This window comes from Alexandromys fortis, unplaced genomic scaffold (genome assembly GCF_014885135.2).
Source record: "Alexandromys fortis isolate MF-2015 unplaced genomic scaffold, M_Fortis_MF-2015_v1.1 scaffold_57, whole genome shotgun sequence".
In the NCBI taxonomy this organism is placed as follows: Eukaryota; Metazoa; Chordata; class Mammalia; order Rodentia; family Cricetidae; genus Alexandromys; species Alexandromys fortis.
Window position 1 is genome coordinate 3239372 of NW_026067941.1, and position 16349 is coordinate 3255720.

The following is a 16349-nucleotide window of genomic DNA, read 5'->3' on the forward strand; positions in this document are numbered from 1 at the left end:
AGGTCACTAGGCCTAGCTGTTATATTAGTCAAGACCTTCGTGTTTGTCTGTGTACCAGTTAGCTTCAGCGAGGAAGCAATGCCCTTACTATAGTACAGTCTAAGAAGCATGAGCTGAATGCTGAGTAGAAGAAAAGAAATTGGCTAAGAACTTGGAAGGGTAATGAAAGTTATCCTCACCTGAAGGAAGCCCCCATCATTCAGGGACCATACACATGTACCCAGGAAGACACATGTAAGCCATACACAAGCTGCCTGGTGGTAGGATTATGCTTCTGGATCAACTCTGGACTCGAGTCAGTGAGCATGCTGGTTGTTAGCAAGTCTCCGATGTGAGACATTTCTTCTATACAGCAAAGTCTAGATACTCCCCACTAACAAAGTAGTTGGACCCGCTGTTTGAGGGGGGCTCGTGTGGAGAGAAGAGATCACATTCCAATTCATTTCATCTGTCAGTTTGTATGCATGACTTATGTAACGATTGCGTCCAAAAGGCTTAGTGGATCATGTCTGTTGGTTTGGTTTCAGCGCTTTTTTGCAGATTATAAATTTCACGGAGACAGTTTCTAACTGGGTTCATACATTGCAGGGGTGCATTTGATGATGAAGACAAACAGAAGTTGAAACATGAACTAAGGAACAATTAATGTGTGATTAATATACTACCAGCCCTTCACAGTATTGCCCTAAACAAAACACCTCTAGGTTATACCTTGGAGTTATTCCTGGTAGCATAAACGGGTCTGTATCTTGTTGTCCCTGGTCTTTCAATCTCTGAATCTGATTTGATCACCAAACTTACGTGTGACGGAATGAGCCAAGCACCAAGAGCAGACACGTGTAAGTAAGTCAGCGAGTAAAATGATCATACATCACTTACGGCAACTCAGAACCTTCTGATCTTCATTTCCAAATAAACCTCTCTGGGACCTTGTCCCTCAGTGTGAAGAGTGATCTTTATCCGGGCAATGCCCTAGCCTCTTTTGAAAGTGCCAATCATCATATGGCTTTCTCACTTGCAAGCACCTTATCAAGCAACGCTGCCCCACCGCAAAGACTGCCCGCAGGACTATAGAGGGCACCCACGGGCAAATGTGGAGAATACTCTCTGCTTCACATTTTATTAGTTCTTCTATATATGTGTAAGTGTGTCACTGTGTGTGCATGTATGTGTGAAGGCCAGAGATGCCCTCGAGTGTCATTTTTTTCTGGAGCCTTCTACCTTGGTATTTTTGAGTCAGAGTCTCCCACTGGGATCTGGGTCCTACTGATCAGGATAAACTGGCTGGCCAGAAGCCCCTGATCCTAAGCACTGGAATTATATATGATTGACCATTGACCTTTAAAAATAAATGAACAATAAAGCAAACCTCAAGTGCTCATGGAATAAGTTATCTCTCAGCTTCATTTTCTGTTCTGTTTGTCTGTCTATTTGTTTCAAGACAGGGTCTCACTATGTATCCCTAGCTGTATGAACTCACTCTGTAGACCAGGCTGGCCTGAAACTCACAGAGATGTGCCTGCCTCTGCCTCCAAAGTGCTAGGATTAAAGTGTGTGTCACATTGTCTGGCTTCATTTTCTGAATTTTTGTGCATCCTCTAAACATAAGTGAGCTCTGAGCACTTGAAATGGGACTAGTGAAGCTGAGGAACTTAATTCTTAATTTCAACGACTTTTGGTTTATTTACATTTAAATTAACTGACTGGACAACACAGATTTACACGGTTAAAAATCTTTTTGACTTTAACTATACACAAATGGTCACATTGCCTCGTATTAGTTATTTTTTTTCATTCTTATGACAAAGGCCACTTAGATAAGGACGAGTTTATTTGGACTCAGTGTAAGGAGCAATGCCATCCATCGTCATTACAGGGAAGTCACGAAGAAACAGATGACTGATCACATGGTGTCTGTAGTCAGGAAGTGGAGTGGTCTACAGTGGAGCTGCCTATCAAACCTCAAGACCCACCCCTGTGACTGTGCCCTCCAGCAAGGCTTCACCCCTAAAGGTTCCACAGCTTCCCAAGACAGCACTACCAGCTGGGGAGAAGAGTTCAGATGCATGAGCCTGTGGGGGGCGTTTCCCACTGGACCACAGCTCTCTTCTACCCTACTCTTTCCAGGGAAGCGCGTTCACATGGCAGTAGTATTCACCCTCTCAGCTGCAAGCACCTAATTCCTGAGAATCCTTGGATAATTCTACTGGTACCAGCTCTTGCTTGACATCTGAATTATGTCTGATAATTGTGTCTATACTTTAGTTAGTGACATATACACTGAGAGGGTACATTCAGACCCCTTTCTCCTTTTTAACAAATCTGGGTATTAATTTAAGTTACATGGATATAGTTAGTAGAGAGCCATTATCTTTGCCTTAGGGCTCACCTCTGACACTTTTTTTCTGGAGTCCAGGGAAATATCAGTATCCATGTGCTGAGTCTTATTTGGTATTAGTCTTTGCTTTCAGTCTCATTCTCCTTGAGTATATTGAGGAAAAACAACTCAACTTTTAAGCAAGGGACAGAGCACGGTTTTCTATGCTTTCCCTTCTCCTCCTCATTCTAAGCAACTTTCAGGTTGCTCTAGGTATTAGTCCAGTGCCAACCCTAGTTCCCCGCTCATCGTGCAGTGGTTCAGAAGCAAATGACAAAGTGTTCTGTTTCTCCATGTTGCTTCTTAAAACAGGGATGGACTTCCTCTTTGTAGTTGGGCAGATCAAATAACGATAATCTCAGAATTTTTAGAAACAGAGAAAGCATCCAAATGAAGGTGGTGTTGTTCATGGCGACGCTTCATCATGCCACTTACAGCCATTAACCGTGTTGTCCTTCCAAGGGGTGGGGTGGGGATATAAGAAGCGTTGCTATGCAACCGCACATTGGTCGACTTCCAGAAGGTGAAAGAGACGTCTCAGAAACATTGCCATGAGTAGTGCGATGGCCTTCGAGTCTCCTGCTTCACAGATGGAGAAATGCAGTTGGGGAAAGGTATTTGGAGTAGACAGAACAGCAAGAAAGAGGGGAAACCAGGCCCTTGCCTTGTTAACCTTCTCAGAGACAGCTTTGTGCATTGAAGCCCAGGAGTTAGAGAGAAGAAACAAAATGAGAAAGCAAGACCCTTCAGCCTGGCTGTTTTAATTCTTATGACTTTGGTGTAGGTCTTGAGACATGTGCTCTGGTGATGATTGTCTTTCAAGTAGCACAGATTTTTGGAACAAGACGGTAGAAGGTTGAGCTAAAGTTAAGTCCAAACTGTTCATTACAACCCATTTGTTTATTTGGTTTTTAAGTCCCCAAAGAACTATTCAGTTTGGAAAAGAGCAAAGCAAGTTGATGAATTGCTTTTTGTAAAAAAAAAAAAAAAGTTTATTTTCTAAAGTCATAAAGAAACACTGCCGTTTTAGTGCAAAACTATGGCAAATGTGCATTTACATAACTTTCGAGATTCATATGCAATCTACTACCAAGGTCTTTGATTCATTTCATAAACACCACAGTTAATAAAGTGCGAAGAGATGGACTGCATATAGGAATATAATTCCTATACTCAAAATGATAAATATTTAGTATAAAAATGCATTGACTCAAACAAGGTGCAATTTCTGAGTGCCTACTATGGCCCAATCATGAAGGGCTTGTTTTTATGTGACTATTTCTATTCTTAAGTGGCCTCAGGGATGAAAACACATGAAAAGTAAAATATCAATAAAGTAATGAATGCTACTTAAATAAAATAATTGATGAGCTATGGAAATAATGAAATTATCAGTTGTCAAAATGAGCTATGGCTCCAAGGGGGAGTGCTCCTTTTAATAAAGGTCTTCAATTGGGCATTACGGAGGCGATGATATTTGAGTCAGGAATTGATGACTGGATAGAACCTGGAGAGTGAGGAGAGAAAAGGTCCTCATTACAGATGGATGGGATAGAATAAATAAAAACACAGCATGAGAAAATTGTAAAGCACATTTGAAAACTAATCAGATATATAATATATATGTTTTTTTAAATTTCTGATGACATGGCACTATCAGCTTGAAAGGAGAATTAGTGATTTCTAAATCATAAGATTTTTGAAAAGAACCCACTTTGTATTTAAATTTTTTATTCTTAGAGAAAATACGGGTACGCCATGCTTAGCTCTTCATCTTTACCAGATAGGAGTCCGGGAGTGAAGGAATAAAGTCGCAGCCGTCTGTGGAGTAGGTTGAGTCTTTGAATGTCGTCTGGTCCAACTATCTCGCTTACAGAGAAGAAAATCCCAGAGAGTTGTGTTGTGTTGTTTTGTTTTTCCGGTCTCCTAAGTTCAGGGTAGAAACTCATACAGGGGCACAGCTAAGTAGCCGAAGAGAATGAAGATACTGCGGAGAACACAACGGAGAATCTAATACTGGGATATTTTGCACCCAGAGATCACCCAGCATCTTTCAGATGAGGAAAAGCATCACTGAGTTGCAGCAACGGCACAGCTGATATTAAAACAAATCTTTTTGATATTAAAACAAAATATGCCCCGACTCTCTCGCACAAAGCCCTGCATTCCAAGAACAGAAGTCAGGAATGGGCATGAACCAGTGTTGAAGCGGACAGTGCGCCTGACTATTCGTCTGTGTTCTTCTGCTGTAACAAAATGTCTGGGGTTGAACGTTTATAAAGAAGGAGGTGACTTCTACTCAGTCATTCTTGGGAAGACATGATGGTGACTGGCATCACAATGGCCAGAGTGCCTGAGCAGAGATCTTCCCCCTGGCAGGAAACCAGAGAGCAGGAAGGTACCAATCACTCTTATAGCCACTCAGGTGAGAGAACTGCCAGCGTCCTTGGAGAATGGCTTTAGTTCTTCTCCAAGTTCGGGGTCTCAGGGATGTCTAACCTTCTACCAAGGTCCCCCTCTTAAATGTCTCATCATCTCCTAATGTCACCATATCAGGGACCAAACTTCTATCAAACCACAGCAGCTAGAGCCAGATAGAAGCTTGAAGAAATACGAGGCTGAGAGAAATGTAAAGAAATACAGCATCCGGGAAGGCAAACACTTCTTTGCGTTATTGTTGCATTTTAGTGATCCAATCTTGAGTACACCACAGTTCAGTCCAGTCATGTAAATTGTTTCTTAAACATTGTTTATAAAAGTGATTTGGAGGGCTTCATTGGATGCAAAGCTAGTTTAGGGGTTAGAGATGGATCAACACCCTAAGAGTGCTTGCTGCTCTTGCGGAATACTTGGTTTGGTTTCCAGCACCCACCTTGCAAATGTCTGTAATGCAACACCCTCTTCTGGCCTTTTTTAGTATTTACGCTCAAGTGCACCTACCCACACACAGACAAACACTCATACACATTTGAAGCATGATTAATAAAATCTCAGGGTCAGAAATTGGAGTTCAATCTGAAGATCTGAAAAGTAAAACAGTCAGCCACTTGCTCTTACCTCGACCTCAGACCGAAATGGCGATCCTGCCTCTTGAAATCTCAGAATGAGACTATGTCTGTAAGTTGTCTCTTCTCCTCCCCCCATTTTATATTCCTCTCTAGGGCTGGGATTAACGGTGTGCACCACTGAGATTAAAGGCATGCACCACCCGATTTCTATGGCAACTAGGTGGCTACTGGGATTAAAGGTGCGTGTCATTGTGGCTAGAGATTAAAGGTGTGTGTTACCATAATCTGTTTTTTAAGACTGACCAGTGGGACTGTTTTACTCTCAGATCTTCAGCAGTCTTTATTTATTAAAATACATTTGAAATGCCACTATACACATTTAACTATTTTTAATTAAAAACAAAATAAATCTTTAAAAGATTAGTTTTAAAACAGCTTATCTAATGATGAGCATAAATGTTGGAAGACCAGAATTTCTTGAGATGGTAGAGATAGTTACACTGAGGACAAGGCCATAGCAAGTTAGACAGAAAAGATGTGTGATAAGGAAGGTGTGGTATCAGAGCAGAAACTTAAGCTATCAAAAATATGACACTTTAAGAGATATCATGGTGTCAAATACCTTACTATCTCATAATAACCCATACAAAGCACCAGTAAGAGCTTTTTTGTGACTTGCTAGCTTTCTGATTCAAGTAGATGTAAGGCTGGGGTGAGGGTGGATTTAAAGGGTATTCTGATCTCAACTCTACAGTCCGAGAATTGAACTGGAGGACTCTGACAGGCATCTTCTCTGAACTGGTCAGAGACACTCCTAATCATTCTTTGAAATGAAAGGCAGCTACCAGACTAGCTCAAGAACAGTGTCTCTACAAAGGCCCCCTTCCCTAATAATTGAGTGCTAGGTTGGAAACTCACCTACTCGTGACCTTTTCTTGTTTTATGCTGTCTATACATGTGTGTGCATGTGAACACACACATGTCTAAGGTGGCTTGTGCTTGCCACAGAATTTGACCCATACAGAAAAAGAATTGGGTTCAATCCTTTAAAAGAGTTTCCGGAAACATACACAGTGAGGCCATATGCCCACGGGGGAAAACAACAACAACCTTATAAATGTAAAAGAAAATACTGGAAGATTTTTTAGGGCTGGGAGAAGTTCAATTTGTAAAATGCTTGGCACACAGGCAAGAGGACCTGAGTTCAGACCCCCAGCACCTGATCAAATTGCTGGACAAAGAGAACTATATGTGTAATCCCATCCCTAGGGGTGGATGGGAGCATGAACCCTGGGACCTGATGGCCAGCTAGTCTGACTGAACTGGTGAGCTTCAGATTCAATGTGAGACTGTCTAAAAATAAATAGGTCGTAGGTGACAGGAAACACTCCTTACAAAGAGCTAGGAAGAGGAATAGGGTCTATGGGCTGCTGTTCTTCCTAAGTACTACCAAACTTAATGTACTTTACTCTTTGGGGGTTTTGGAGAGGAAGTGGTAGAGAGACAAGATTTCTCTATGTAGCTCTGGCTGACCTGAAACTCACAAAGATTCCCCCTACCTCTGCCTTCCAAGTGCTGGAATTGAAGACATGTATTGCCACAGCTGGTATGTGTACTTCACTCTTTAGGTATGAGTTTTAGCCATTCAAGTGATAAGGTATGAAAACTGTTAGATGTTGAAAACACCTTAATTTTGAAAACTGGAAATAACATTGATTGCTCCTGAATCTCAAAGAAGAACAACCAAGGCATCTGAAAACATGGAGAAACATTTGTTTTGCTGTGCTGTGATTCTAAAATGTATCATTGTTAATGAACAAATGTCTTTTGCCTTTTTAAAAAGGCCAAGGATCAATATCTGGCCTACACACACACACACACACACACACACACACACACACACACACATGCACAAATACACACACCCTTACACACATCTGCATACTTACGGGCACACAACCTATAAAAGAACACTTAATTTCTTGATTAATGTTATGCCCAAATCTGCATAATCCTCCAAAAGCCAACAAGCAGACTGAGTCCCGTAAGTCACAGCAAAAAGCCTTTATTTTTGCAAGTTTGCAAACTCGGTCTCTCCACATGTCCAGTGTATTGGAATAAATGGAGAGCCCCGAGCTCAGTTAGAGTTGGGTTTTTATAGTAGTAAAGGTGGGGCTGAGGGGTTTCTGAGGTTCAGGACCCTTGATTGGCTGACATTTGTCTAAGGGTGACCTGGTGAGTATGTGCTGGCAGGTGATCTTATCTACAGCAGAACATTAGGCATTTTCTTTGGATGGTCTATTTTTGGGTGGTGCTCAGGTAATCTTAGTTTATGGTCTTTCTTGCAACCAGGTATTGCTTCAGGGTAAACTACTGAGACTCAGGCCTCTATTAAGCTTATCGATGGCTGAGTCCTACATTGGCAGGTGATAATGGTTGGAAGTAAAGAACTTCCTTTGGGTGGTCTGTTTCTATTTAATTTATCATGGCTGGCTCCTACAGTTAAAAGATACTAATCAAAAATAGAACTCAAATTTTTGAGGAAAAGCATCATACTTGATTTACTGGATATGGATGTGCTTTGATTCCCCATCTAGGGTAAGAGATGGAGAAGAAGCAAAGTCATGCAGAGGCAGGAGGGTATCTATGAGTTCCAGGTCAGCCACAGCTACAGGAGGGGGAGTGGAGGAGGAAAGAGCAGGAAGAATACACAAAAATACTACCCCTATCTGTAAACAGAGGCTGCGTTCATTTACCAACTGCTCAGACCCGAATAATCACACAGAAACTATATTAATTACAACATGGTTCAACCAATGACTCTAGCTTATTCCTAGCTAGCCCTTACATCTTAAATTAACCCATTTCTATCAATCTGTGTATCACCACGAGGCTGTGGCTTACCGGTAAGGTTCCTAAGGTTCTGATGTGTCCTTCTCCTTCAGCAGCTATATGGCAGCTCTCTAACTCCGCCTATTCTCTCTCTCTCTCTCTCTCTCTCTCTCTCTCTCTCTCTCTCTCTCTCTCTCTCTCTCTCTTCAGATTTCCCACCCGGCTTTACTCTACTAAGCCACTGGTCAAAATAGCTTTATTCATTAGCTAATAAAAGCAACACATACACAGAAGGACCCCCCACACCTACCTCCTTTGGAAGTATAGAAAGGGGAGGAAAGGGAGGCTCAGGAGCCCCTGAGGTGCTGGTGAGGTATGGAGGAAAGGACTTGGGTCCCATCCTGCCTCTCTCCTGGACCATGAGCTCTGTAGAATCTTTAGCCAAGGAGAAGACAGTGTCCACGTTTTCTAAAACCTGAAGCATCCACGTTTTCTAAAACCTGAAGCATCCAGTTACTCCTTAATCGGGGAGCACGCCAGCCTTTAAAAAGCCCAATGTGGGAAACTGTATTGGAAAGACAAATACAGTAATCAATCCCTGGCCCACATTTAGATTTCCCTAAAGTTTGTCAGGAATGTCGGTCTCATCTATGGATTCCTCCTTTAGCTTGCCTGTCTCTCTTGTGGCACCCAAGAGCTTCGTAGTTACTAAACTCTCTCTGCCTGGACATTTCATCACCCTGCTTGTTGTGAGTTACTTCCTATCCAATTTTACTGGAGAGTATTCAGCACCGGCTTGGGGGGGGAGGGAGGAAATAAAGAGACATGTGCTGCTGCTCCCCAAAGAAGGGGGGATCACTTAAAAGTCTACCTAGACACGGCTTCTCCTACACAGGAATAGTACAATGTTCTGCTTATGACCAGCCAAGAGCCATTTTCACAAATGCACCTCCCTGCCATACAATACACACAAGCACACATACACACACATGCACATGCATAAATAAACTCCCACATAAGCACACACACAAGCATACACATAAACACACACACACATAAACACACACCACACATAAATAAGCACACACACACAAGCACACATACATAAATACATACACAAGCACACACACATAAACACATGTACAAGCACCCACACATAAGCACACGTAAACACACACACACATAAACACATGTACAAGCACCCACACATAAGCGTGCACACATGCACACACACAGACACACCCAACAACCAAGAGTTGTATCAAACAGTACACAGATGAGTTTTTGCTTTCTACCAGATATCCACAGAACATCCTCCACAAAGGCACTGAGTCCACAGAGTTGCATGATAAAACACTTTTGTGGTTCCCCCGCCCCCCCGTGCCCACAGGTACATATCCAGCCTATACCCAAATCTTAAGTAGTTTCTCTATGGTTAGGAAAGAAAAATGGCCTTCAAGTAAGTAATAAGAGGTGGGGAGTAAGAGGGCAGAACTGAAGGCGGGAGAAAAGTTTTCAGGTGACCTCATAAAGACCCTCAAATCACTTTTATTTTTTATTCTAATAATTATAGAGAGTTCAAACTAGAAAATGTATAAAGTTGTAGGGCCTTAGTTGGAAGAGAGCTTTCTATTTTCCCCTCCAAGTTAGGTTCCCACTCCACTCTTTAGCCCCAGCTGGACTTTCAGTGTCCCGAGTCCTTGACTGCATGCATGTCCCGCCACAGCTGGTCTGAAAAAGACCTTTCTGGTTGGTGAAATGAGAAAAGAAAACCTTGCTTCCTTCATGACTGCAACTCTCTTGTCAGAGTGAAGCAAAACAATTGGAGATTTTTAAAAACTCCAATAAAACCCCCAAATCAAGTTTCTAAAGAATCATAAACAGTTTAATACCTCAGAGAATGCAGAAAGTGAGGGAAAAAAATCCAAGCATTGCATGGTTTTGTTTTTATTGGCTGAGACTTGATTTTTGTTATTATGAACTATACAAGTAGTGAGGGCAAAATACTTTTATACCAATTTATTTCAATTTTTGTTCTGAACTCGTTTTCAAACAAAGCTGCCATCTTGTCATGGGCCTGGCTTTTCCCATCCTGATTTTCTTGCACAGGACAAGTGCCTCATCTCATCTGCATAGAAGGTGCTGGAAAGCATTTTTGTGATCTGGGTGCAGCCAGTGCGAGTGCCGAGGAATCCAGAGGAAGTGGAGGCCTCCTGCCTCACACAGGAAGCAATCTTCCAGCAGACCTTAAATGTTAGATTCCAGGCTAGTTTAACTAACCACTGACAGCTCCGTAAACAAAGCGAGGACAGGAGCCCGCTTCCCCTTTCCTGGGAGTCATTTTGGGTTTGGGGACTGTGGGGGAATTCTGGAACATTTGACTGCATTGCACAGATACACAAGGGAAGCAGGCTTGGTATTTGAAGGGCTGAAAATTCTTCCCAGAATCAAAACCATCTCCGAGGAGGTAGGAAAGGGTAAAATGGTTGGATTACATCTGGAGAGAGCCGGGATTTTTGAGCTCCGAAGACTGAGCGGCCTTCCAGACTGCTGCGTCCTGGAGATATTTTTTTCTCCTATGATTTCTGCAGACTTAAAAAATATCCCAATACTAACACTTTCAGAATATGCAAATGCATGCAGGCAGAATTGTTGAGTTCTCTTTTACTCTGCCTACTCTCTACGTATTTCTTTTCTTGCCAGTTTTCTTTTCCTCTCTTTATTCCCCTCTTGCTTTTCTCTCTGTGCATTTTTGTGTGTTGTCTGGGGTTCAACGAGTGACAAAGGACGAGACCATTCAGTCGTTCTGAAGTCACTTGGTCAATATTTGTCCCCTGTGAGTCCTTCTTGCTTTCTAAATGTGATCCTGGACTCTGACTTTTCTTTAGTACTTTGAGAATGAGAATTGACTTTTCAGTACTCAAAGGTATTTTTCCTAAAAATAAAGAAAAGATGGAGGGGTGAAAATGGGAGGAGCTAAGGCAGGGGCTCATGCCTCATTGGTGATCCAGACTCTGCCTCTTTCCTTTTAGATCCAGATATTATCTGGGCTCCCTAAACCTGCAACCTCACTATGGATGACTTTGAACGTCGCCGAGAACTCAGGAGGCAAAAGAGGGAGGAGATGCGGCTGGAAGCGGAGAGGTAAGAGTCCAGGTTGACGGACACTCACGTTATCGGCAGGGCTCATTTCCAGTCATAGTGACTTCCCTCCGAAGGGCCAAGTGTGGCCATATTGCACATCAAACAATTTGTAAAGTAGTTATGGATGTAAAGGAGTTTTCCTGTTAAAAGTCTAAACTTTACACTCAAAAAAGAGAAAATAGGCAATTTTCAAGAAAAAAAAATGGAGATTGGAGAAGAATCGAATTTTGTGTTTTTACCAAGGCTGTGTCCACTGTGGAGTTTGTAATGATAACAGCAAGGCATGAATGAAGGCTTAAAGGCACTAATAATATTGAAATGGCAGAGAATCTGAATACTGACGATTGGGAGGCGCTTAGCAAGTCCCATAGAGTCTTAGTTCAGATTTTCTTCTTATTGGAAAGTCCACACCTGGTCATCTGCATCAGGAAGATTAGTACTGGTGGTCTGAGTTACTGGGGGGAGGGTGCAGTTGGAAGCTGCCGTAATATATAAGGCCTTTGAGGTGGTGGCTTGGAAAGCAGGTTGAAAAAAATGAAGCCTTGACATGTGACATACAGGGTGGAAACGTGACCGAAGGACGGGGGCATCTAAAGTGCCTGTGATCAGATATTTAAGGGAAGCAGGCCAGGCATTGACAAGGAGAAAATTGCTACGTGGTTTTGCATGCCAGTAACTCCGGTGCACAGATTCAAAGCACGGTGGATGCAAGTGACCCCCGTTTGGAGCGCAAGACTGAAAACCGAAACCTGTAACCAAAAGTACCCTGTTCTCATGCTCTTCTCTTCTACGGACCTGAGGGAAGAATCCTAAAGACAATGGAAAGTCTGGCCTTGAATGAGCTTGGCTAGTCATGGAATGTCTATGCATGCGTCATTGCGCTGTGGACCAGGGAGCACATCATAGCTCTGCCTCTTAGCTGCGTGGCTCTGAGCAAGTGACCGCTAAGTCACCGTTGTCTTATATAAAATCAGCATAATATCTACCCAGCTTCTGTGGTTGTCACGAAGATTATTGAGCTATACAAATAGCCCTCCCCACGTGGCTGGCACATCGTATGCACAGCTAATAGCTGTTGTTATTATTATTAGTGATACTCTTAACCATCCTCACTACCTGAGTAGCAGACACAAGTACATAGCTGGGAATAAAGATCAATGCCAAGAGCAGGAAAGGCAATCATCACCCCGAGAAGAAACTTGTCACAGAATAGTCTGGGGGTCGGGATGCGGCAACCTTTGGAGGAAGCAGTGATGGAGATGATAAAATGGAAGTTATCCCAACCAGGAGAGAGAGTTTGGGAAAGGGAAGAAGGGAAGATGGGGGGGGGGGAATGTGTCCACCACACAGGATGTATCTATCCACACTCAAAAATAAGAGTTAATCTGTAAAAATTTAAGACACACAAAATGAAAGAAATAGCAAAAGGACCAGTGGTTGCCTGTTGTCTGGGTTTCTGTCCTGCCTGGTTCCCACAGTCATTAGGTCCCAAAGAAAATCACACAGAGAGTCTACGTTAGTTATAAACTGATTGGCCCATTAGCTCGGGCTTCTTATTAACTCTGATAACTTATATTAGTCCATTATTCTACTATATGTTAGCCACATGGCTCAGTACCTTTTTCAGCAGGGCAGGTCACATCTTGCTTCTTCTGTGTCTGAACAGGACTGGGGAAAAATAGGCTTCTTCCTTCCCAGAATTCTCCTGTTCTCATTGACCCATTGATCCTGTCTGGTTGTCCCACCTATACTTCCTGCCTGGCTACTGGCCAATCAGTGTTTATTTAAAACATAATTGACAGAGTATAGACAATTGTCCTACACCAGTTTCCAGGAGCTAAAGGGAGGGAGGGAGAACGTGTGGGTGGAACATGACTATCAAAACCATCTGTGAGATGCTGTGATGGCAGATGCATGTTGCTGGGCTTGAACTTAGTGCAAATTGTGGAATCAGGGTGAAATGACACATGAATACAGCTATGGCATCCACTGTGCAGGTCTGACACTGTGTGTGGAGTGTAGATAATGGCGGAGGCTGGGGAGGGGACAAAGAGAATATGGCAACTCTGTCATTTCCACTTCTCTGTGACCCTGAAATGAAAAATACAGTTCATCAATAGAAAAAAGAGGCGGGGCAGAGGGGGCTGACTAGGTGAGGAAATGAGCCACGTAAGCTCAAGGCGGAAAGGACCTGCTGCAGAGAGGAAGCAGAGAGCTTGAGAGAAAGGTCTTAGGCATCTTGGACCCTTAACAAGGGGGCTGTATGGGAGGAGCATGGTAGTGAAAGCTGAGTACCAAGGACTCAGCGTATACAGATACGCTGAGACCAGCAGAGTTGGCATCAAGTATCTCTCTGGTCACGAGAGCCTGAGTCAGAGCAGTGACTAGGAGGAAAGAGATCCCGTATAGCAACTAGCAAATCTGTCAGGAAAAAGGGAAACTCACAGAAAGACCAAAGATTGTTAAGTCCCAGATACTGCATGGAGGTAGAGTAAGTTAGCCTGAAACAGAGTGGTTCCCAGGGTCGGGGCTATGGATGCTTTCATTCGTTCCCAACATGTATTTATCAGACATCTCCAAGAAAAACCTCTGCCTGGTCCCCAGTGGGGAAAGGTGAGGAGACTCCATTCTTGGTGGTCTCGGGAATAGTGTTGAATTTCAGGTAGAAACTACATGAACTTGGGGATTTTCTCCAGATGTTTGAAGACAGGAAACTTGGATTGTTTTATTTAGAAAGAAAGAGAAAATCTTATAAGAAAGGTGCATGGGGGAAAACCTACTGTCATGGCTCCATAAAAGCTGAAGTCTTATCCCCCCTGCACCCCAAAAGCCAATATTAAGAGTAAGAGATCATAAGGGCATAATGGAAACTATCACAGGAAGCAAATTAGCAGAGAGATGGAGGGAGCCCAGGGATGGATGGGTTAAACCAGGGATGGGTCGGATGAGTGGACATGAGAGGAACATACCTCCTGTCCAATGCAGGGCTAGCTGGCCTTGGGTTCTCCTGGGCTCGCTCTTTTCCCAACAAATGTCTGCTGAGAACCAATCAAGTTGAAGTCTGAACAGAGACGGAAGAAGGGATGGTGATCAGCAGACAGACCCATGTGTTTCTCAAAGGACTGTTGGGAACAAGAGAACAGGGGAGCAGAGGAACAGCCTGCAGAAAGCTGGGGCTTTGGGGAGGAAAGCATTGTCAGCATCACCTTGCATAGAGCTCTTCCGCCCCTTTGCTCACCGTGTCGGTAGGCAAATAGGAAGCCGATGAGAAGAACGAGAGAACCATCTCAGAGTGGTTTGAGCCATAGTGTAATTTAGAGAGAGTAAGCCTGATTTTCTCACTGCTGGAACCCTACCTACAGACTGACCACACAGCTGATGAATTCATCCTCTGCAGGGGGGTGACGACGTTGGAAGGACAAGGATTTATTTTCTGCTAATGTCGACTGTCAAAAGCCTACACACTAAAGCTTAATCAGGTTCCTCAGTGACCTAGAACAAATATATACTAATTTATCCAGATATTGTTTAGACTGCGTTCCTGCTTAGCTTAACGCTGGCCTTATATTTGTATGCGTTGACCTGTTCATGTTTCAAAGTGTGCTATACAGTTACACTATATTAGAATTAGGTAAATCCCTTCAGCATTTGGGAAAAAACAAAAAACAAAAAAAAACAAACAAACAAACAAACAAACAAAAAACAAAAAAAAACCCTGATCATTTACAGCAAGTAGTGAAAGTTAGGCTTGATAATCTAGCCGGATCTCACGGGCTAGCACAGGGTGTGTGCAGGAAACAGATGGTCAAACCAGGAATCGAGGGCTTTCTAAAATCACAGTTCAGATCTGAGGACAAAGGGCACATGAGACCCTGGGCAAGTCCGTCTTCCTTTAACTCTAGACCTTGGCTTCCTCTTGCCTGAGCCATGAGTGTTTTTTCAGGGGAATTAGAGTTCATTTCCTTTGGCTTTTGGTATTGTCTACTATTTGCAATAGGTCATATATTGCTTGTTTTGAAATCAAATAAATAATGTGAAATCATAGGTTTTTTTTTAAAAAAAAAAAAAAAGTTATTCTAAGGCCCTGAGCAATTCACCTTGGGCCAGGCTGGGGGGAAGACTTAGCTTTCCATTGGATTTAGGGAACAAAAGGAAATCATCCCAGATGTTGAATGACAGTAGAGTAACTTAGCCTAAAGTAGAGTGGTCCCAAGGGTTGGGGCTACGGATGCATTTGTCCATTCCCAGCGCATTGTTATTGGGTATCTCATCTGGGTACCAACGAAAGGATGGAACAGCAGGGTGCAGAATTAGGAAGAGCATGGGCTGTGCGCTCAACATATATAAAACCAAAAGATGATTAGAAAACTCTGGTTTTGTCACCCCAAATGTAATATGTACCCTCATACTGGTTTGTTCACTAAAGCTGGCATAGGACCTTGGCATACATCACCCCTAAACCCCTGTGCAGAAAGGCATATCCCAGAACAAAAAAGAGTCTATTGGTTTTTCTTACCCACTAAGACCTTCCAAGTAAAATATCTTGTTTTAGTTTGGTCTTATTGACTTTGGTTAAAAGATATAATTCTGATTTTCAGTGATAAATAATTAAAAACTTATATTCTCATTGAATGTCACAACCACAAATGAAGCTAAGCCAGGTTTCCAGGCATTTTTATTCCTCAGGAAAAGCATTTTTAAATGATCATTTTACAAGCCAGCCGCAAGGCTGGAGGGATGGTACTTGCTGCTTGATTCTAAAGACTGGAGTTTCCAGCACCCATGTCCAGCAGGTTACCAAAGCATGTAGCTCCAACTCCAAGGGATCTGACACCCTCTCCTGGCCTCTGTGGTACCCACACACACCCTCACACACCCTCACACAGACATACGTACACAGATGTACACATACAAGTAAGATAACATTGAAATAAATTAAAAGCTAACTGCACATTTTGTACCGTGTTGTCTCTCCCTTTCCTGGACTG

At 42.9% G+C, this 16349-nt stretch overlaps 1 protein-coding gene across 4 annotated transcripts in view; it reads left to right on the plus strand.

Annotated features, from left to right (window-relative positions):
• Cald1 (caldesmon 1) overlaps positions 1-16349 on the plus strand; it is a 191377-nt gene that overhangs the window by 81232 nt on the left and 93796 nt on the right. For all 4 annotated transcript variants that reach the window (XM_050148018.1, XM_050148021.1, XM_050148019.1 and 1 more), the window contains exon 3: positions 11250-11361. In XM_050148018.1, coding sequence (XP_050003975.1) covers positions 11291-11361 — 71 coding nt within the window. In that variant the 5' untranslated portion in view covers positions 11250-11290. The remainder of the gene's footprint in view (positions 1-11249; positions 11362-16349) is intronic.